Source organism: Pseudorca crassidens, chromosome 4 (genome assembly GCF_039906515.1).
Source record: "Pseudorca crassidens isolate mPseCra1 chromosome 4, mPseCra1.hap1, whole genome shotgun sequence".
Taxonomy (NCBI): Eukaryota; Metazoa; Chordata; class Mammalia; order Artiodactyla; family Delphinidae; genus Pseudorca; species Pseudorca crassidens.
Window position 1 is genome coordinate 142,588,382 of NC_090299.1, and position 24,951 is coordinate 142,613,332.

Here is a 24,951-nt window from a genome sequence, read left to right on the forward strand (position 1 = left end):
AAAAACTTCAGTAGGTAAAGTCATGAATTGGTATTGGATTGATGTAGGTTAAATTTCCAGCTCTGACACTATTCACTGTGTGCTAGTGAGCAGTTAACTTCCAAGTTTCTGTTTCTTGATCTACAAAGTAGGAATCATAGTAGTAGTTGTATTATTAGGGTAATTTTGAGTAATAAAGGGGATATATATATATATATATATATATATATATATATGCTTGATAAATTCATAATAAATTCTCAGTGAATAATATCCATAATTTTTATTATTTATGATTGTCACATGCTACATAAAATCAGTTATTTAAAATGTTCTTTATTCATTTATTTTAAAATGTTTCAAAGTCAGATCTGAGCTACATAGTAAAAACCTATATACTTTAAGTACTCTTAAAATATAACATGTAAAACAAAGTTGACAAGAAGTATATTAGTGAGATTAAAATGCTCCATTTTAATTTTTTAAAACTATTTTTCTTAATGTGATTTCCATTGACTGGTCTGGCAAGCAGTCTTATCCTGAGTGGCAAGTATCAATTATAGACATAATTAGCTCATGCTGGGATATACGCCTAGAGAATCGACCCAACACAAAAATCTCCTAACTTTTGATACTTTATTTCCTCAGACAAATTGAGGATTTGAATAATGTCATCCTTTACATCACTATACTTAGCAATGAAGGCTATGACACATCCTTTATAAAGTTCCCTAAAAAGCAACTAGCCATACAAATGTACAAGGGTGTGGAACGGGGACTAGTGTGGCATAGTTAGAACATAGATTCAGGAATGAGACAGATTTAAGGTCTGGTCTTTAATCAATCACTTATTAGCTGCATGATTTGAGGCAAGTTACTTATCTTTTCAACTTCAGTTGTAAAATGGGTTATTAGTAAGTAGTATGCATTCCAGAAGATGGTTGTAAGTATTAAATAAGCCAATGCACGTCAAACATCCAGTACAAAGTCTGGCATCTTGTGAGTGCTCAATAAATGTTAATTATTATTTGCACAATTTTACTAATTCATTGATTTCTTGGGCTGGGACATTGTAATCATTTTCATTATTGCTTAAAATAGGACTCTGATGGGGTCATGAGCTTAAATTTTCCATGAGCTTCACTCTGGATCACTTATAACTTATGCCACATGTAGAACTGGCTACAAGGGTAGTAAGTTAAAAGGATATGAAGTTTCTGCACCAAAGAAATAACTGGGAAAACAACTTAAGACTGATGAGAGAAGTTGGGAACATCATTTTCATAAATGAATGAAATAACTGACTATTAGTAGCTGAATTTTGAGGTTTCAGTTTATATACACAAGCAGTTGAAGAAAATACCCTATTTCTTTTTAGATCATTATTTCTTGACTTTATTTTAGTATTGTGCTATAATAATTTTGCAACTACTAATGGAATTCATTTACATACTATTTTAAAGGCAAGAAGAATTCAAGTTTTCTCTTAAGGATGAAGTAAATCCCTAATTAATTCCTTGACAAAGTTAATTATTCTAATCTTGAACTGTCAACTTTGTTGAGAAATAAATGTTTTTTAACTTTACGAAAGTTCAAACTACCTTGATTTTGGATTAATAAAATTTTCAGAGAAATTTTTCGTAAAACAATATACAGAACACTATGTTCTAATAAGGCAGAAGCTGTACTGTGGCACTGACCTGACCTTATGGTATGAAACCACATAAAGAAAAACTGGCCACGGTAAATCAAAGGCCTTTGGAGTCTCAGGGCTCATGGGAAAGTCATTTGTGAAATGAAGCACTGACTTAGGTAGCTTTCAGGATTCAAAAGTACAGTATAGTTAACGGCAATTTACCACCACTGCAGCTGAAAAAACAGCAGCAATAATACTCACGTTAGCTATAATGCAATGAAGAGACAGAATGTGGTTTTACCTCTTGAAAGCTATTCTCATTCTCTCTCTCTCTCTCTCTCTCTCTCCCCTTCTCCCTACCTATCACCTATCTATCAATCATCCAGTGTCTACCTAACTATTTACTCAGACAGTGCATAATGGGACAGACTCAAGGCAAAGACTGAGCATCTCAAACTTGAAATATATATATTTTAGTATGTATCCTTTTCCTTCTTTTTAATAATATTGCCCACAGTCATATTTTACAGAGGTTAAAATTCTGAATATGTGTTATCCTTCCAGGAAAATGTGGGAAGCAATGTCCAAATTATACCCAGAATTTTACTGTATAAAGAATGCTGTACCAAAACTGTACTTTCAGGAGTTGGACTATGTTGTGATGTCTGCACATCACAAAATTAAGCCTTTACTCAAAAGGAAGTTGTAAATATATTAACAGACATCACATAGCTTTGGCCATGCCTGTCATTTCTCATGCTTTGTATCAAGTGGAATCTTTGTCTACTTACTGGATGGAGCTTTCAATGCGGGTGATAGTGAGGAAAGCAGCAAGGTTTGCTGTGTAAGATGAGATGACAATCAAAGCAAATAGCCACCAAGCCCCCATCATCATTCGGGTAGCCAGAGTTGTGTATGGGACTTCCCCACCTGTGGAAAGAGGCAAAGAGAATAAAAGAACATCAACAAGTCTTTATTTAGAATCTGAAGTCATACACATTCAAGAGCAAGTTAAATTTTAAGTAATGAGAAATCTTTCACATAACATCAGCATGGATCTCTGTATTTTGCTTACATTCATCACTTCATATTTGAATCTGGTTTATGAGATTATGTGAGACTCAGTCAAATAGAAGCATGATAAATATTTAGTATAACATGTTTAAATGATATTTCTTCCAGCTTGTTCTTCAACCCTAGAATTACCCTCTTATTACAACCTCAGATATACACTTTATATCCAAGGGCTTGACTATTTACTAGTTAGGAGATATTAATACTATTATGCTTATATTTAACATAACTTTTCAGATTTCTAGTTTAATAAATAATATTAAAAGATTATTTTTTGTTAAATTCCCTAGAATCATAGGTTATTAATAATCTTGGGAGAACACATATGACTATTGGTTTCAGCATCATCACATGTGTTTTGATCTACTCCTAACTGACTCACCACTCTTTTGTAATCTTGTTGTAGAATCTTCTTCTCCATCTTCTAAATGTTGGTGTGTCCTTGGGCTCAGTCTCTAAACTGTTTCTGTTCTGTCCGCCTTCCACCCGCAGCTAATCTCAAGTCCCCTGATGTTGAATATTATCTACAGTATACTTTGATGACTCTCAGATTTATATTTCAAGCTTTACTCTCTCTAGAGAGCTACAGATAAATGCCTACATAATTTCCACTTGGAATTTAATGGGCATCTGAAATTTATCACATCTGAATCAGAACACTTTATTTTCACTCTTGAATGAACACCCCAGTCTACACTATTTCAGGGAATAGCACCACTCTTCACTCTATTTCTCAGACCAAATACTTAGAAACTTTCCAACATCCTATCTGGTAGCAAATCCTGTCACCTTTATCTTCAAACCACATACCAAATCCTACCTCATCTCCTCACTTCCAGTGCTGTCACATCTTCTTTTGACTGTACTACTAAACCACTTAAATGGTTTACTTGTTTACATTCTATGCACTACCACTCCTAAGTCTATCTCGATGGTGCTCTTTGAAAATGAAAATGAAATCATGATATTCCTCTGATCAAAACTTCCAATGGACTCCTGTCACTCTCAGAGAAAAACAAAGCAACCCCAAATCTCTACCAAGGCCTATCAGGTCCTACATGAACTGATCTCACGTCAGTTTCCTGACTTGCATTTTTCCACCCTCTCAACGGCCTTCTTGCAATTTCTTGCATGGAGTTACGCTGATTTCTGTCCTAGGGTCTTTGTACTTGCAATTTTTATGCCTGGAATTCTCTGCTCTTTAATTTAAAAATGACCTTCCCTTTAATTTTTTTAAGTTTCTCCTCAGATGATACTTCCTCACAAATACGTATTTCCATTCTATCTAAAATAATTTCTCACAACCTCATTCTTTCAGTCACTGTATTTTTTAAAAATCGTAATTTATCATATATTTTATATATTTTTGTTTTTTTCCTCTTCCTTATTGTCTAGTTTCTAACACAGAAACAGTTCCTGCCCCCTTTTAGGTGGGTAAATATTTGTTACATGAATATATGTTTTGTATGGAGTTAATAATCCTTTTAAAATAAATTAGGCTTATGCTAAGAGTAAAAATAAATTAAAGAGATATAATACTACATTTGCCTAGGTACATCAATATGTGAATGGCTTAACAAAATTCAATTAATTATCATATCAGGCAGATTTTTATGCCAACCACTAATTCTCACTATGCAATATTTCGAAACTTTCAGTGTAGTACAAACATACCCTTTGGGTATGACCTGAGCTATTTTCCTGATGTAATATACTCAGAATAGGCTAACCTCTGATATCTGGAACACGTTTTTTCAAAAGTAGTTATAATGCATTTTGGATATTTTCTTCTTCAAAGCAAAGGAAATATTCACTCAGCTTTTAAAAGATGAAAGTACAATAAAATATTCATTTTTAAACCAAATGGGGACTTCCTAGACAAAATGATTAATTGAAAAAAAATAAGATATGAACAAGATGATAGCTAAAGACTGAAAGATGTTAATAAGTATAACAAAAGTAGAATAGTAAATTCATGACTGAAAAGCCTAATTGAAGGTTTGTGTCCATGAAGTCTTTACCCTTGGTAGAGTCGTTATCACCCATAAGAAGGAATACTTGCTGAGCTTTCTTTATCTGTGGCATAAAGCCTGAAACTTGGGGAATTCAAATATTCTTGTGGAGTCCAAATAAAATGACATTTTATTTGATATCTGCACTTAGAAATCAAATATTAAAAGTAAAGGGAATCTTGACTTCTAATTCTGGTAATTCAAGACAATCCTCTCACTGATGGCAACTAGAAAAAATGAACATATAATGCATTTGAGAGCAGTAAGAAACTAGAAGATCAAGATCCTGAAGAAGATAACTCAGAAATGCGACTGGTATTTAGGACTGCTTTTTCCTGAGGGATAAATGCCAATTTAACAACAGGAAGATAAGAAACTGAGATGTTGAGCAATGTTTTGAAAGCCTTCAAAGTCAGGTGGCTATAAAAATTAAGGCCCAGGGCTTGCCAAATGGGGGTGGGACTAAGAAAACCAGAAAATCCTCATATGCTTGGAAATCAACAATTACAATTCTATTAGGGCCATGGGTCAAAGAAAAATCACAAGAGAAATAAAAAGTATTTTTAAGTTGATGAAAATAAAAATACTCCATATCAAAATTTCACAAGTTTTGATAGCTGATAGGATGTAGCTAAATTTGTGTTTAAAGGGAAATTCATAACTTATATAAGAAGTCTGAAAATCAATGAGCTATTCATCAATTTCAGGAAGTTAAAAAAAACCTGGCAAGCTAAACCCAAAGAACATAGAAGGAAGGACATAATAAATATAAGAGCGAAAATTAGTAAACTAGATAAAAAATAAAATAGAGAATGTTGATCCAACAGAAGTTTGGGCCTTTGAAAATACCTATAAAAAGCTCTCAAGACTGATCAAGAAAATAAGTAAAGGCACAAAAAAATACAATAATAGGAGTTGAAAGGGCATATTGTTACAGATGTTTCAGATATTAGAAGGATAAAAGAGGAGGATCTTAGGTACAGTTCTATGCCAATTAATTTGAAAATTGAGATGACATGGACAAATTTGTAGAAAAACTGCCACCAAAAGAAATAGAAAATTTTAATGATCTTATAAGTATTAAAGACTTTGAATCCACAATTAAAACTTACCCACCAAAAAATTCAAGACCAGTGGGCTTTCTGGGAAAAAACCTACCAGATGTTTTATCAATAATTAAGTATAATTTTACACAAACTCTTTCTGAGGTTAGAAAAAAGCAAGACATCATTCCATACATTTTATAAAGAAGGCACAACTTTGATAACAAAATCTGAAAATATCATTCCAGGAAAGGAAAATTAATGGCCAGTCTTTCATATGATAGTAGATTAAAAAAAAGACTTACATAAATTAGTAAACTGAAAATTGCAAAAAATAAATAAGCATGCTGGGTTTATTATATGAAAGCAAGGGTTGGTTTGGCATTTAAAAATAAATCATTAAAATTCACTAAATTAGCACTATAAAGGAGAAAAGTCCTATAATCATCTTGGCTGAAACAGAAAAGGCACAGATAAAATTCAACATCCAGTCATAAAAAAATTGAAAACCTAGAAATTCTCCAGCAAACTAGAAATAAAAAAAACACACTTAGTCTCACAAGAGTATTTTCAGGAAGCCTCCAGCAAATGTTCATACTTACTAACAAAATAAGCATTTTTAAAGACTATCTTAAAGGCTACAAGTTGTTACCACTTCTATTCAATATTTAATTGTAGCTACTAAACAGTGTAGTACAATAAGCAAAAACAATAAATACAAAGAAAGAAAAAATACTAAAAAATTGGAAAGAGTGAAAAAAGTTATGGGTTAGAGATGATATGAATATGTATGTAGAAAATCTAAGAGAATACGGAATAAATTACTAAAATTAATGTTAGTTTACTATGGTACAGAGTCAATCTTCAAAAATAATCAGATATGCTTATAGCAGTAACAAACATTTAAGACATGAAATTAAAAAATATACACCATTTGCAATAGCACTAAAAATATCAAATATCTAGAAATAAAGATGTGTAAGATCTCCACATGAAAATCTATAAAACTTTTTTGAGTGCAGTAAAAGAAGGTTAAATAAATAAATAGATATATCATGTTTATTGATCAAAGACTCAATATTATAAAGATATAAATTTTTCTCAAACTGATCTATAGATTCCATGAATTACCAATCAAAATCTCAAGTTCTCTGTGTGTGTGTGTGTGTGTGTGTGTGTGTGTGTATGTATGTATGTGTGTGTGAGAGAGACAGAGAGGGAATGTATGTGTGTGTTTGTGAAAAGCTAAATGTAAAATTTGTAGAAAATTCCAAAAGAACAATAATAGCTAAGACGGTGTTCAAGAAGAAGAAGATTGGTTCTAGTTGACTGTAGCTTTATATAGTAATTAAGATAGTATGATATTTGTCCAAGGATAGACCAAATCAATGAAAATTATTCATGTGTACATAGACAACTTATGCCCAGCTGGCATTGCAGTACTATACAGACAGGGAGGTCATTTCAGTAAGTACTACTAGGTCAACCTGGATATATATATGAAAAATAATGAAACTTGTCTCCTAACTTATAATACATACAAAAATCAATACCAAGTGCCTTACATATGTAAATATAAAATATAAACAATAAAGCTTCTAGAAAAGAATATAAGAGAATATATCCAACATATCCACAAGATTGGGTACTGAAAGACTTTTTCTGAACAGAGCACAGAATGCATTAGCAAAAAGCAAAAAACCTGAGCTGAGCCAGGGCCAGCTCCTCCCCCCAGGGCTCTGTAGCCATGTCATTGACCAGCCCTGCCTACCAGTGTACTATAGCAGTAGCTGTGGCCCTACCACAACATGAAGGTGCATGCAGCCCCAATAGGGACACCCCCTGAGCACCGAGCTCCAGTGGCCAGGCAGGATTGTGCCTCTGAGTCCCATAGAACATCTCCTACATAAGGCCATTCCTTCAAGACTGGGAGAGGTACCTGACTTAACTAATAAAGAGAAACACAGAGAATTAATCAAAATGAGGAGACAGAATAAGAACTAAATGAAATGGAGATAAGCAATATACCTGATAAAGAGTTCAAAGTAATGGTAATAAAGATGCTCACTGAACCTGGAAGAAGTACAGATGAACACAGTGAGAACTTCAACTAAGAGAAAATGTAAGACAGTACCAAACAAAAATTGTAACTGAAATGAAAAATATACTAGTGGTGTTTATAGAAGACTGGATGAGGTAGAAGAATGAATCAGTGAGCTGGAAGACAAAGCAATGGAAATCCCCCAGACAGAGCAGTGAAATGAAAAAAAAAAACACAACAATTTTAAAAAAAGTGAAGATACCTTAAGGGACCTTTGGGACAACACTGAGCATAATAACATCTGCATTGTAGAGATTTCAGAAGGAGAAGAGAGAGAGAAAGTTCCAGGAAAATTATCTGAAGAAATAGTGGCTGAATTTCCCTCATCTGGGGAAGGAAACAGGCATCCAGGTCCAGGAATACCAGAGATGAACCCAGAAAAGACACACACCAAGACACATTATAATTAAAATGGTAAAAGTTAAAGACAAAGAGAGAATTCTAAAAGCATCAAGGAAAAAAACATTACATACATTGGAAACCCCATAAGGCTATCAACAGATTTTTTTTCAGTAGAAACTTCAAGCCAGAAAGGAACGGCATGACATATTAAAAGTGCTGAAAGGAAAAAAAATACAACCAAGGATTCTCTACCCAGCAAATTATCATTTAGAATAGAAGGAGAGATTAAAGAGTTTCCCAAGTAAGCAAAAGCTAAATGAGTGAATTACCACTAAACTGGTCCTATAAGAAATGTTAAAGGGGCCTCTTCAAGGTAAAAAGAAATGGCATTAATTAATAATTTTAAAAAACATACAAAAGATTTCACTGGAAAATATAAATATATAATAAAGGTAGTGGATCAATCACTTGTAAAGCAAGCATGAACATCAAAAAACAAAAGTAGTGAAATTAACTACAATTACAATAATTAGGTAAGGGATATATAAAATAAAAAGATGTAAAGTGTCATCAAATTATAAAATGTGGTGGAAGGGGAGTAAAATGACAAAGCTTTGGAATGTATTCAAATTTAATTGTTAGCAACTTAAAAAGGAGTGCTGTTTATATAGGATGTTATATGTGAACCTCACAGTAGCCACAAAGAAAAAACTTATAGTAGATATACAAAAGAAAATGAGAAAGGAATCTAACACAACACTAAAGGAAACCATGAAAACCCAAGGGAAGAAAGAAAAAGAAGAAACAGAGAGGAACTACGAAACCAGCTAGAAAACAACAGAATGGCAATAAGAACATACAGATCAATAGTTACTGTAAATGTAAAGGGACTAAATTCGCCAAACAAAGACGTAGAAAAACTTGAAATAGAACTACCATATGACCCAGTAATCCCACTAGTGGGCATATACCCTGAGAAAACCATAATTCAAAAAGAGTCATGTACCACAATATTCACTGCAGCACTATTTACAACAGCCAGGACATGGAAGTAACCTAAGTGTCCATCGACAGATGAATGGATAAAGAAGATGTGACACATATATACAATGGAATATTACTTAGCCATAAAAAGAAACGAAATTGAGTTATTAGTAGTGAGGTGGATGTCAAAAAGAAAAACAAATACCATATGCTAACACATATACTTGGAATCTAAAAAAAAATGGTTCTGAAGAACCTAGGGGCAGGACATGAATAAAGACACAGACGTAGAGAATGGACTTAAGGACACGGAGAGGGGGAAGGGTAAGCTGGGACGAAGTTAGAGAGGGCATGGACATATATACACTACCAAATGTAAAACAGATAGCTAGTGGGAAGCAGCTGCAGAGCACAGGGAGATCAGCTCAGTGCTTTGTGACCACCTAGAGGGGTGGGATAGGGAGGGTGGAGGGAGATGCAAGAGGGAGGGTAAGAGGATATATGTATACATATAGCTGATATACTTTTTTATACAGCAGAAACTAACACAAAACTGTAAAGCAATTATACTCCAATAAAGATGTTAAATACAAAAAAAATGGGCAGAGGATCTGAATAGATATTTTTTCCAAAGACATACAGATGGCACAGAGGCACATGAAAGTATACCCAACATCACTAATTATTAGTGAAATGAAAATCAAACCCACTATGATATATTGCCTCCACCTGTTAAGATGGGTGTTATTAAAAAAAGAGAGAGAGAAAGAAAATATGCTTTGGTGAGGATGTGGAAAAAAGGGAACCCTTGTATGCTTTTGGTTCAAATGTAAATTTGTGCAGCCACTATGCAAAACCTATGGAGGTTCCTCAAAAAATTAAAATTGAACTGCCATGTGAACCAGTAATTCCTCCTCTGAGTATGTATCTGAAGGAAATGAAATATGCATCTCAAATAGAGAACTGCACTCCCATGTTCACTGAAGCATTATTCACAACTGCCAAGATATGGAAACAACTTAAATGTTCATCGGTAGATGCATGGATAAATAAAATGTGATATGTATTTAAAGACAAGCCACAGCAGAACACACACACACACACACACGAATATTATTCATCCACGAAAACGAGAATCCTGCCATATGTGACAACATGGATTTCCGTGAGGAAATCACGTTGAGTGAAATAAGCCAGCCACAGAAAAACAAATGCTGCATGATTTCACTTACATGTGCAATCTAAAATAATCAAATTCATAGAAGCAGAGAATAGAATGGTGGTGGTCAGGGGCTGGGGTGGGAAGTATGGGGGAAATGAGATGTTGGTCCAAGGGTGCAAAGTTTCATTTATGCACTATGAATAAGTTCTAGAGACCTAATGTACAGTATGGTGACAACAGTTAGCAAAACTGTATCATATACTTGATACTTGCTAAGAGGATAGATCTTGAATTAAATCTTCTCAACACACACACTGTAATTATGAAGAGGTTATAGACAAATTATTTAGCTTGATTATGGTGATCTTTTAACAGTGTATACAAATATTAAAACATCAAGTTGTGATTCTTAGTACAATTTTTATCAGTCAAATATATCTCAATAAATTTATTTCAAAATGAGGATAAAAAATGAAAAGATTGATAAATTTGACTATGGTAATACTTTGTAGTTCAAAACCCACCATGAAGAAAGTAAAGACAAGCCACAGTAGAACATATTTGCAATACTCATATCTAACAGAAATTTCATCAATGTATATTAACTTCTATAAATCAATAACAATAAAACAGACAATAACCAGAAAAATGGGCAAGAGGTTTCACAAAGCAAGATACCAAATGCCCATTAAATATGTGAAAAGGTGGCAACTTCATTAGTTATTAGGGGTACACAAACTAAAAAAAAAAAGAAATACCACTACATAGCCAACAGAATAATTGAAATAAGGAAATATCAAGTGTTGGCAAGGATGTAGAGCGACTAGAATCCTAGTAACCTGTTGATGAGATTATAAATTGGTTCACTCACTTTGACAAACAATTTGGCAGCATCTCTGAAAACTACCACACACATACCTTAAGACTCAGCAGTTCCACTCAGGTACATACCTCAAAGAGGAAAATGTGTACACTGAGACATGAACAGGAATCTCCAAAGCAACATTATTCATAATAGCCTCAAACTGGAAATAGCCTAAACACTCTTTGAGGATAGAGTGTATAAAGTATGGTGTATATATATATATATATATATACACACACACACACACACATACGTATTCATATAGTGGGATATTATATAGCAATGAAAATGAACAGATTTCAGTTATATATAACACCATGAATGGACTTCACAAACTAAATTTCTGAGTAAAAGAATGCACACTGTATGATAACTGCTCTAAAACAGGCAACATGAATGGTAGTGTTGATAATCTCATGAGTGGTTACCTTTGGGGATATAGACTAATGGTTGAGGTGGGGAAATGGGGGCTGTGTCACGGGTAATGTTCTATCTTTTCCTGGGTGGCAATTACACTGGTGTTCCATTGTTGGTAATTCATTGAGCTGCACTTTTAAGTTTTGTGCACTTTTCTGTACTTACATCGTATCTCACAATTAAAAACAATACCTAAATAAAAGAAGTACAAAGAAAAAAGGGTGAGTTTAATAAAGACCATTTTTCCCTTCCTTTGTTTTGTTTTTCTGTATCCACAATTTGAAAAAAAAATAGTATTTTCATAGATTCTGGATGCTAGAAGACAGGTAAAAGACAAAAAATTACCTGTTAAATTAAAAACACAGCCCCACATGGCTAAAAGCATAGCAGAAATTAGGCTGGCCATTCCTGACATTTCAGGGTGTGCAAAGGTCTGACTCTAGAGCTGGGCATTTTGATTCTTATAATCCCTGGTGAGTTTGAAGTCCCCCAATATCAGTCTGCAGAAGGATGTAGAATTTGTATTTTTTCAAAGTGACCCTTCTGCAGTAAGAGAAATATTTTTGACACAGATTTGCATTTTGATGTGACTGGTTTGCCACCTCAAAAAGTATATCAACTTTACTACTGTATATATTATCTTATTTATAAAGGTTGTTAAAGAAGTAAAATAATGTTTTTCCCTCAGGCAAGATTATAGAACTTGATAATTTTACCTGCGTCAGGCAAAAACTTGTTGCTCTAAGTCTTATTCTGTGTGAGTATATATGCATTTTTGTGTTTGTCTGAAAATATAGAAAAGTAATTGTTTAAGATTCTCCAATTTCGTTGCTTGGTAAATCAGCTTCTCATAGGTTTAATAACTCACAAAGTGTTTCTTATATAATCTGGGACCGTGTAATTTTTTTATGAAGTATGATTAAGAAAAAAATAGAAGAAAATTCATTATTCCCTTTCCTTATAAGCATTCCTGTTTCAGGAATTAGATCCTTATTGAAGCTAGGTTGCTAGCAAAATGGCTAAAGACACTTATAGCAAGGAGAAAATCTCCCATATTAGGGATGAATGAATATGTTCAAGTAAGCTGGTCAATTGGAGTGTCAGTAAATATTAGAACATTTTATACTTACAAAGTCACAATTTAGAAAATATGAAGAAGGATAATGTTGGCAATTAGCCACTGCCAAGGCGATGTTCTATTGATACATTTAAGGATGGGTGATAATGTACATATCTCCTAAATGCATAAGGTATGTCAGTCATATTTGACTGACTTCAATGAAGTCAATGACTTCAATGAACTTCCTTGAAGTTCATTCATAAATAGTCAAATTGAGAGCCTGGCTGCTACTAGATTTGTAAATGCTTTAATATTTTTTCTTTTGGTGGAGGGTATGGAGGTAATAAGGAGGAGAATGTGAGATACGTGTAAGGTTCGCAGTTGGCCACAGGTTAGTATGTCCACTGTCTGAGTAGGGCAGGCTTTCAATGAGGCATGTCTGTCACTGGTACAACAGATGGCTTTAGGTGGTAGGGGCGATAGCACAAAAACATATTGTGTTCTGGTAAGGAAGTTATTCCATTTACAATTATCTTTCAGTATTTTCTTACAATGGCAAGAACAAAGCCTCAGTTTGCTGGTAATAAGTCTGTTTAAAATTTTGAATCTATTTTTTATAAAGGGAAGGCAAATCTCAAACTCCCCTTGGCAGGCAACAGAAACTAATTAGAATTTAATAATATTATATTTCATTTATATTATTAGTATGGTTATTTTCTATTTAATGCAAATGGCACTGCTTTTATATTACTCAACATACCTTTATTAACAATAACTCTGACCCCTCTATAATCTCAATTTCAAACATTCCACACTTTCATCTTTTGAGCTTCCCGCCCCCATCAAGTCTACAGTCCCACCAATATCTAAGATCTATTGACCCTACCACCTTTTCACTATCCATCCCCATTCCTATTAGATGTACTTTCCTCTTACCTAGCTTAAAGCCAGTGATTTGTTAAAATAAACACTGCATTTATCCTCAACTCCCTTGAAATCCTCTCAGCAGAGCCCAAACTGAGTCAAATTCATTTTTTTTCTTTACGCTAACTGTGGAATAACTTACATCTGTGCAACTCATTTTCAATTCATGTCCACAGACTTCAAATGAGTCTTTAACGTAGCCTCAGAGTCATATTACATCTTCCTAGAAATTCTCTCCTCCACTCTCTTACACAATTACTTATTCCAGTGTTTCCCTGTCTTCTCATACCACAAATTCCACACTCCCATTCTCACTCTCAGAAGATGATCATGAAATCTAATTTAGAAAATTAAAGCAATTTCAAGGAACTTCCAGAGAAAAGAAGGTACAAAACAGTTTATAGGGTGTACTTTAGGGTAAAAAAAGAGGGGGGAATGTGCTTATATTTTCAGAATAAAGCAACAGGAAAACAAACCAAAAGTATATACATATGGAGAGTGGGGGGTAGTAGAGTAAAAGGGACAAAGAATGAATTAAGATTTCTGTATAAAACAAAAATGAGAAAATACTATCTCACATTCTCACAAATCTGGAACAACTGGAAAAAAAAAGATTTCTGTGGCTGACTTTGTTATTTAGCTTTAAATTTAAAATAGTTAAATGCTTCATATAATTAGAAAGAATATTAAATTTTTAAAAAAGCAAATTGAAAACAATGATAAAAATGAACTTGAGAGTATATCAAGTTAGTGACATAATGGCACAGATAAAAGTTATTTCAAATGACTCTAAAATACAATGACTGCTTCCCCTTCTGAAGGCCACAGTCCTTTTGGACAGCCCTCTCATATAACTCTCTCTTCTGGTTCTAGTAACTATTCCCTTTCTTTAACCCTTTAGGCCCAAGAGTGATAACAGCTCCTTCTGTAACTAACAGGTACTGTACCAACTTTTGTTACTTTCTCAAAACTCCACCCACATCATTGTAAAGAGTCCTTTTAGTAATCTTTCCACAGTGTCCCAGACAGAATGCACCATCTATGTCCTGTCTGGTAGAATGTAAGGTCCCATGGAACAGAAACATAAAAATGGGATTCTGGGATTGAATTGCCCACATGTCTATGTAGTGCTTATTGGTGGGAAATGGAACACTGGCAAGCCACAGCTTGTGGTTACATTATAATCATTCAGTTACCTCCAGTGTTGGCATGGGATGAAGGACATGTGGAATGCAAGGCCTTGGGAGACCAAGTGGCTGGGGCAATAACAGTGATTTTACAGGTCGTGGTTTTAGCTAACTGCTCTGAAGTCTTCAAATAAAACAAAAGTTAAAGGAGACATTGAGGGCAATGAATACCAAACTCAGAAACAGGGAAAATTTGAGAGGCTTGATGGCAGCTTTGAAGGAGTCTCTTAAATTGTATATTTTCAGGGCAGATATGACTGAGCACAAGATTAACACTTGACTGTAAGGAAACACAATTCAATCACCAATTAAATCTTCTGTCCTCTATGGTCTCTCATGGTAAGGGAAGGGCACTGATGAGAAATTCGACCTTCCAAATCTCTCTGAAACTCCTTAGTATTGGAAGCGACCACCCCTTCTTGAGGGAATCAGCCTTCCCCAGCATAAATGCTTCTCAGTGACTGGACCTGGGGAATCAGAGTTCTCTCCTGGATTCACCCACATCACCCCTCGCTGCCTCCAGGCTACAACTTAGATCTCAACATAACTCAGTTAGAGAAATATAAAGCCTGCTTATAAAAGTTTCATACCACATAGGATACAATGTAAGTATTGATTAGGGCAAATATATTGTCATGAGTGGTAATGATCTGGAATTTGATATTTAATGTGTTGATTTGATACCTGGGGAGTGGTGGTAATCGTTTGATTGGCTCATTGAAGGATGGACCAGTAATGAACGGATTTTGAAGGTAACCTATACACAACATCTCTGGTATACTGTAGAGATTCAGGGAGGGGGAAATGCTGGAATGAAACTGTTCTGAACAACCTGTTCACCTCCCTGACTGTTATTTAGATGAACGCTCCCTACACAAAGACATTAAGAAATGCACAGGAGCGGGTAGAACACAAGCATCTCTGAAGAGTTCTATGTGCTTGTTCTCTGTTGGCCTGAGATGACATTGGAATACTGCCATGAAATTGGATTTCTTGATATTAAAATGGGTGCAGGTTGATGAAGGCTAAATGTAGATGTTCAGCCATCAGAGACAAGGTGAAATTATCATAGTATGCATGGTGTGTTGTGAATGGTAATTAATGTGTATTGACCTTCAGAGACCTATAGCGATAGCTCATCACAGGGTTCCTAAAAATGGAATAGATAGGCAGCCTACTAAGGTGCTTCTTGATATGTATGCACAAAACAATTCTAGATCTGAGGGCAGAAAACCTAGTCTCAACTGATGAGTGGGAATTTGGAACCACAGTTCCTAGAACTTATATAGTTTACAGATCCAAAAACCCAATACTGAAGAGGAGGCCAGGTTAGCATTTTTTATATGTTTTTTTTTGACATTTTTCTTAAGTAATTCTTAATCTAATTGTCATGCCACACTTACACTTTTGTATTCTATTTATTACATTTTCACTGGATGAATAATATTTTTCACAGTCAGATACACTACAGCTGACCTTGGTATCCTATTTTGGTAATGCAGACATTTTCATCATCATATATCACATTGCAATACACATCTTCTTTTTGATGGAATCCATGAAGAGAAGTTATTTGGTGAAAAATGAATTTTGTTATGTCATACAAGTGTTAACAACTTTCAGATACACTTTATAACATTATTTATTGAATAGGGATAGGTAATGTTACTCCTCTACTGCTAACATATGTCTTCCTGAAGTGCTGACATTTCAGTTGAATGACAAAATATTGTTCTGGCTATAAATCTGGCTAATAAATCTATTTTCAGATAAACAAAAGTAGGCTAGAAGGCATTAGCTCATGTAATTGAAGTGTCAATTTCCTATACATAGGAAGACTTCTCTAATTTATTATTTACATTTCCACGGTAATTATAAAACATGTAAAGCTGCTTATAAATAGTAGTACCTTCTTTCCAACTCTTTAACATTATTTATACACTTCTGTTTTGAAGAGTCCTACATCAGCTTAATAATCAATTTTAACATATTTCATCTTTTCTTAATTAATAAATTGCTTTTATACATACAAATGCCATCTATACATACTTACCTGAAATAAGAATGTTCTTGTCATCAAATAAAAAAAAAGAATGTGATTTCAACATTAGAAATTTCTACAGAAGGAGATAATCTTTATAATTCTTGAAACTTCAGGTTTAACACAAGTAGTTAAGTTTATTTTACTGAACTCAGTACCACAGAATATTTCTGATGAATACATTAGAAAAGTGTTAAATTAAAAATGAAATACAGGGCTTCCCTGGTGGCGCAGTGGTTGAGAGTCCTCCTGCCAATGCAGGGGACACGGGTTCGTGCCCTGGTCCGGGAAGATCCCACATGCCGCGGAGCGGCTGGGCCCGTGAGCCATGGCCGCTGAGCCTGTGCATCTGGAGCCTGTGCTCCGCAACAGGAGAGGCCACAACAGTGAGAGGCCTGCGTACCGCAAAAAAAAAAAAAAAAAAAAAATGAATTACAATCAAATTAAATGGTTGCTGGTTATACAACATAAACCTTATATATGCTGATTTTAACTTAAGTTCGAAATATGGATTGCTATGACTTACAGCAGAACTAAGTTGAATTACACTACACTTAAAAAGTAATATTGGCAGCTTTTTAATTTCACAATGTTTTCACTATTCCAGCCCATATAAAATTCTCACTGTTTCTAATGAGCTAGGGATAAAAAAACAGCCAAATGGACGTCAATTTTCGTATCTGATATTACAAAATTAAAACATTTGAGATGTTAATATTTCAATTAAAAGGAGATTTCAGGTTCTCAGTTTGTAAGACAGACTACATATGGTTTTACACAAGTTGTACCTCAAGTAATAGTCAAGGATCTTGAGGTTAGTGTTCCATTGAAATATAAGCTCCCTTAAGTACAACATTAAGAACATGGATCAGCAATATATATGGTGTTTACCGTGATTCTCCACCACAAACTGGTTTACTTTCATATCTCCAAGGATAATGGCAGTGATGGTATGCAGAAACACTTGTTGCAAATTCTTTCTCATTTAACCAAGGCTTTATTTTTCCCTTCTGCACTAATTGTTTTGTATTCAATTATATTGGAAAAATGATCATAGGATGCATGAATTGCACTAAATCTTTCAGCGATTTTGAAATGACATTGAAATTAGTTCTTTTTTCTACTTTTTATGAGATTTTTTTTAATAAAGGAGCTTCGAAATGTTTGAAATAGACCAGTTTAGTTGGAAGGTGTGGTAGTATATATGGCTGTTTGCTGAGATTTCCACTAACTCATTGATCTACATTTTATGGTACTAACTAATGGTTTATGAAAGCAGCTTTAGCACAAACCACAGTGGATCAGCAGGCACATATCTTCCTTGAATTTCCTGCCGTTTTTATATGTATATGTGACAAAAAAATGTGTTTGCTTACCTCTTTTTCTGTTTCCTTTCTCAATATCTATCAAAAGGACCTTGGAAATTTTAATAATAAAAATAAGACTTTGCATCTTCAAAACAATGATGTCACAACTAAATTTCAACAACTATGGAGACATGTATCTCAAACCTTCATTGACTCCCAGAATATTTCCCAACACTTGTATGCTTTCTATAGTTATTTTACAAAAAGCACACATATTTTGTTTAGGAGGTGCTCTTAGAAATATCTTCAGCCTCCGTATTCATGCTCTTATTATATCTATTCCATTGTGCTATTTTAGAGGTCTTGTTAAAAAAAATAAGAGGAGAAAACAAACAGTCTCATTTTTTCTCTCCTGATTTGTCTTTAGATATGCTAGTATGTTTTGCTTGTAAGACTCAACAGTATAAGTCCAAGATTTTGGTAAAAGATTTAAGTGTACAGTACACAGGATTTTTTAAATCTGATATCACAAAGTTAAAATATTTGAGATTTTAGTAATTCAGTATAGAAAAGGTGAAAGATATCCAAACAAAACCCTCAAAATCTTCAGAAAACTTTTAGGTAGTTTCGTTCAGGGATGAACTAAAAATTTTAAAGTCAATTTGTATGTCACCCCTTTGTTTTTCTCATGTCTACCACATTTGGCTTCACGTACTTTTGGTTTATATTTTGTTTACTAAATTATTTGATTGATACTTCAGGGGCTTTGTTACTATTTTTAATACATCAATGTATATCATTGTATTGCCTATCTGCTCAGCAAAAAGGTAAAAACCAAAAAACAGGAACATAGTGCATGATTTGAATAAGGATTATATCATGATTCTTTAAATATATATCATTTTAAAGTATATACACCAAACACCATTTTCTGGAGGTCTCAAAAATGATTACTTTTCTTTTTGTACTATTTTTCTTGTTATCTACTGATTTCACCACAGACTTGGTAATGAAATGAACACTGGGAAAGGTGCTTAAAGAGGAAATGTCTGGACGACTAGTCGTTTATCAAAGAGCATGAAACAAGATGGCCGTTGAGTCAGGCCTGCCACTCTATAGTGATGTATTAGCTTTTAATGTTTTAAAATAATTATAGCAGGGCCTTAGCCACTGTATAAAACCACTATATAAATTCTAGGGCCATTATCAATCCCATTTTTCAGGGATTCAATAAATCAGTGGTTCTGAGGAAAACTGCACCCATTTTACCAGTCTTACAAGCATTTAAGTTCAAAAGGTAAGCAGCAGTTGTCAACAGAAATGAAAAGTAAAACAGATCTCATGAAGTTTTTAATTACCTCTGGAATTTCTAAGATTAGTTCCTAAACTAGGGCCTTATGCATATGTGCACCATTATTTCCACAGGGTCAGAAAAGGCTAATGCGTATTCAATCAATTTTAATAATGGTAAGAGAGCCAGGTCTCAGTCTAAAACACATTTTAAAGCTCCAAAATGCCATTCATTTTGGACCTAGTAATCTGTTAACAACCACTGAAGATTAGTTTTAAATTATAACTCATTTATTGACTATATAGTAAGACTTACAATTTGATAGAGAAGGAATTTATTTAACATTATGAATTCAGTCTTTCAAAAACAATAGTGGTCGTCTCAATTTCGAACTTATTTAGCCTGTTTTCCAGAGTTCTTAGTCTTAAATTATTAGGAGGATATCTTAAGGAGCAGAAAAGAAAAATAAATTTTTCTCCACTTTCTTTTCAGTATATTATTTTGAATAATAGGTTGGGAAATGGCTAAAGGAATGAGATTTTGGTGTGCTGGTGTTACAGAAAATGTACTGAGATAAAATAAAGACATTTATTCAGCATATGGGCTCTATAAATTCAGACAGATTTCAGTAAGTAATACAGATCTGTAATTGAAGAACACAAAATAATTCATATCGTAGTAATTTCCACAACACTGCTGATTGAATAAGCAAATGTGTATGAAGAAAGTTAATGGATTTCTGTGTTTGTGAATGCAAATACATAAGCTGAATGCATTTCAGAATTCCACATGAAGTTTAACTATATTACTTAAAAGACTATCTCCTCCTCTTACTCCTCCTAATGAGCTATTCGGGTGTGGTTTCTAGATTTTCTAGGAAGTTCTAAAGGCATTTTTAATCTAGAGTCCCTGTAGTCACTGAGTCAGGGACTTGGGTTGAATTGCTGAGCAATGGAAAAATCAGAAAACATGTTCAAATTGCTGGGCTCAAGTGGTAAATCAAAACCATGGATGTAACAAAATAGGAAGGGGGATCAAGAAGGAAAGGGGTCAGGGTGAAGTTGCAAAACAAAACAAAATAAACAAAAATCTTATTAAGCTCAAGCCAAAATCAGGAAGTAAGAGATTATAAAACAAAGGTCAGGAAAAAAGTAATAAAAGCCTCTATTTGTTGAGTATTACTAATGCACTAGGCACAGTGTTAAGAGTTTATAAGTATTTTCTTATGTAATCTTCACCAGTTTTATGAAATGATTTTATGAAATGATTAGGAAATCTTCACCAGTTTTATGAAATGATTTTATGAAATGATTAGGAAAGCTGACTGGGTTTCCTTAGTCAAGGTCAAGATCATAGAGTAGGAACAGATGATTCATGCTCACAGCCTCTCACAGCCAAGGGAAAAGACCAGGCAGGGAGTGACCCATGTCAGAGACTCTAGGAAGCTAGATCCCAAGAATTATGGTGTCTCTTCCTCCAAGTACATTTCTTCCATCAAGGGTTCTGATTTATTACTGCCACTTCATTTTCTCCCTTTGTTCTCCTCAGTGATAAGAATGAACAGGTTTATTGTGGGTTGACAAGGCTAAAAAATTAGGACAGGGGCTTCCCTGGTGGCGCAGTGGTTAAGAGTCTGCCTGCCGATGCAGGGGACACGGGTTCGTGCCCCGGTCTGGGAGGATCCCACATGCCGCGGAGCGGCTGGGCCCGTGAGCCATGGCCGCTGATCCTGCGCGTCCGGAGCCTGTGCTCCGCAGCAGGAGAGGCCACGACAGTGAGAGGCCCACGTAACGCAAAAAAAAAAAAAAAAAAAAAAAATTAGGACAGATTCAAGCAAACAAAATTAAAATAAATGAATAAGAGTTTAGATATCTATAAGAATTAGGACAAAAATCCTCCTTATTTTGTCTTGGAAATAATTTACTAAGACCAAGATACTTTTTTAGATGATGGTAGGAAGCAATCAACTTAAAACATAACCAGTATAATTAATAGAAGACTTTGGAATATGTAACATATCAGGGAGGTGATACTGCAAAGACAAGAGATTCTAATGATGAACAAATAATAGAGAAAATAGGAAGGTGAAGATCTCTTTCCTCAAACTTCTCTGGAAGGTGGGCTGTGATCCTATATAATTAACTCCATCGTTTGGATAACTCAGCAAGTGCTTTTGTCATTTCTCTATTTTAATGGTGATGTATAAACTTTTTATTGTATCAGTAAAAAATTATGAGCACAATTATTAAAATTATAAATATCTATTATTTTTCTTTTAAAATTGCTTTGACAAATAACTTTGTAACTAACCTTAGACACAGTAGGTTATATGCAGGTGAATAAAACTTTGTAAGTTTTACATACAAACAAAATGATGAGTTACTCTTTTGTTTCCCTTTTTCCTGGAGACATTCATTCACCTATTCTCCACATAGGTTTATTGAAAATAGAAAAAAAATATCTTTTGCTTCTTCCAAGTTTCACAGACTTAGAAATTTCTTCTATGCACATATGGCCATACACAAGAGATCCCTGAAATTGCTTAAGAATTCAGGCTGCTTATTTGAAAACAGACATGCTGGGAGATTTTTATGTGACGATATTATCTGAGGAATTGTTATTAATATTAATTATAGTCATATGACTAAGTTCTTGTGCAATTTTATGCAACTTTTAAAAAAGTTTCTTGTATCATGTTGCTCATGATACAAACTTATTCTAATTCTAATATGGAATGAACTTTTCAGCAGACAGACCCTTTAGAAAATATTGGAGAACTGTAGGCAAATAATGAAATCCAAACAAATCAAATTCATCACTGACAGTCATTTCTGTCGTTTAATACAACTCTTCACAACACCTTTTAGAGTTCTCTTCTGCCTAATAATCTTTGGTGGCTCTGGAAGTAATAACTTGAAGATTATTTGATGTTTTTTCCTTACAAATGAAATTTTTAAAATTGTAATGATTAGATGAGCTATTTTAGGTAAATTTTGATCAGCTGCTTTCTTCTTTTGCTCTCTGGTCTCTTTACAGAGCTGTTGAATTTTCCCCCGCAATTATCATTTTGAACACAGCCTTCCTTTATAGTTAGGTATATAAAAGTTTTGCTGCTGTATTTTTAAAGTATTCTAATAGCCTCACTGTATTACATCGTATACTTTTATACCTTTATAAACACCAGTAATATGCACTTAAATGGCTAACTTTCAATCTGGTTTTCAGCACACTTTTGTTCAAATAACTTAGTCAGCATTTTGTCCAAATGATGTAGTCAGTACTTCTTAAGTGTTGCAGTGTTGTCATGCATTATGTCCAAGCAATTTCCTCTGTCTGAGTATGTTAAAGGGTCCTCAAACTATCTAGTGAAACACAGAATGTAAAGCTATAATTATGTTATTAAGTTATTATTATTTTCTAAATAAATCCTTTAAAATTCTATGAAATTTATGTAATTTTAATTGTTAATAATGTGTAAATATGTAATATGGTACGATGTTTGGCTGAAAGTATCGTAAGTCTTTGAACTGTACATATACATATCATTTAACTCAGAAGCTGCATAACTAAAATAATTTCTTAAGAAAATAATCATGGATGTGCACAAAGATTGAATGACTAGAATGATTTTTCACAATTTTATAAATATATAATAATAGGGAATTTGGCAAGCAAATTATATATATGTACACCCACTTATAATACGGATTCTTATATAGATTTATAAAGACTTATATAATAAATAATGCTGCAGAAGAACGTCTAAATGAATAAATAGATGTTCAGGATGTACTGTTAAGTTAATTATGAACACATTATATACAGTAGGAAACCACTGTTATACATTAATATATTTTCTGTATACTAACACCCACTCAGGTGCTAAGTCCTACCGTGTATACTTCTAATCACTCACTCTTTTCCATTCTTACTTCCATTTTTGCTGTTGTAGTGGTTAATGTTTTTCAGGCCTGCACGAATTCAGCTAGTCTACTTCAACAGTCTCATAATCTCGAAGCCATCCTTCATGCTGTCTCTAAATAGCACAGATCACTTAGCTATTTGGATGAGAAGTTGTTATTGTTGCTTTAAATAAAGAACCCATATATTCAGTAGTGTTTCATACTTTTATATTTGTAAGCATAAATTCTAATCTAACACAACACTTTCATTGTGATTAACACTTACATTCTGCCAGATCATTTGCTGATAAAACTCTAACTTTCATCAGCATGAATAAAGTATTTAATTTAGGAGAAGAAATGAACAATGCTTAAATTGATGAATAAGAAGTACTTCTTAAACTTGAAAAAAAAATAAACCTAAAAATTGTTCTAAGCTTAAACTTCCACATTTTCTGTGTTAAAGGGAGGTTTTCCAGCGAAGGCATTTTGATAAGAAATAACATGTCAAACTGAAGATCGAAAGTACTAGATCAAATCACTTAAAGATCAGCCTGGGAGGATCCCTGTAAGCTTCATCTGAGTCTTCAAACCTCTCAGATTTGCTGTAGGATTCCTACCAGCACTTTAGCTTTTTTGTAACTTAATCAACAGTGAATTAAAAATGGGAAACACAAACTAGAGAATTATAGAATATAACACTTTGGAAATGCTTAACGTATGAAGAGACAGTTTAAAAATTGGAGCTAGTGGCATTTTTTTTTTCTCATAACCTATCTGTAAGAAGCAGCACAGCCTCTGTGCCCTTCAGAGAAATTATCAAAAAATCATCTGCACAGAAGCAAAAGAAAGAGGGAAAAGAGTTTTAATAATATTCAAAGTTTTTTTCCTGTAAAGTTTGTTTCATTTTATTTCAATGACAGATGTTGCAATTCAAAAATTAAATCTATATTTTAAAAAAGGCGTATAATATCTTTATTCTACTTCGCTTTTCTCATTCTTTACTTCCTTTGGGTTCTCTGATTTCAAATATTTTTAATTATAGCATTGCTAAAAGCCTTGTAAAATAGATTAGACACAGAAAATGCACATCTAATAATCATTGTGTTTGCTGGCTTGTTTTTATATCATTTAAAAATTGAGCTGCATTTTATAATGTCATAAGGGAAACGAAAATATAAAAATCTGCAATTTAAAATTAAAATGTCTCATATTTTGTAGGAGTATTCAGCCACTACTTAAAAGCAAAGAAAAAAATAATTAAACAGTAAAACTTGTAGATTATTGCTTTGGAAAATCATATACTTTTGGTTATTTTCTGCCACCTGTGTATTATATACTATTTGTTTTCAACTTTATCCATTATTGCTATGAAGTTTATTAAACTATAATGACATACCAGGAGGAGGTATTCTCCTAAAGGAGAATATGTATGTACTTAACATGTATGTAATATGTTAGCTTATAAACTTATAATACTTCATGGTGTTATTTGTTTGATATATGAAATTATTTACACCTTGGATATGTGCTTATGTCATTACACTTTTCTCAGTTGATAAGCTACCTAAATTCAATGACAGTCTCAGTCACAGATTTGAGGTTTAAACTGCATTGCAGTCAA

General features: G+C 33.7%; 1 protein-coding gene across 3 annotated transcripts in view; it reads right to left on the minus strand.

The window, feature by feature from the left end:
• The window catches only part of GRID2 (glutamate ionotropic receptor delta type subunit 2), a 1,388,195-nt gene that overhangs the window by 271,357 nt on the left and 1,091,887 nt on the right, over positions 1–24,951 (minus strand). For all 3 annotated transcript variants that reach the window (XM_067736951.1, XM_067736950.1, XM_067736949.1), the window contains one exon: positions 2,407–2,545. In XM_067736951.1, the coding sequence (XP_067593052.1) occupies positions 2,407–2,545 (139 nt within the window). The remainder of the gene's footprint in view (positions 1–2,406; positions 2,546–24,951) is intronic.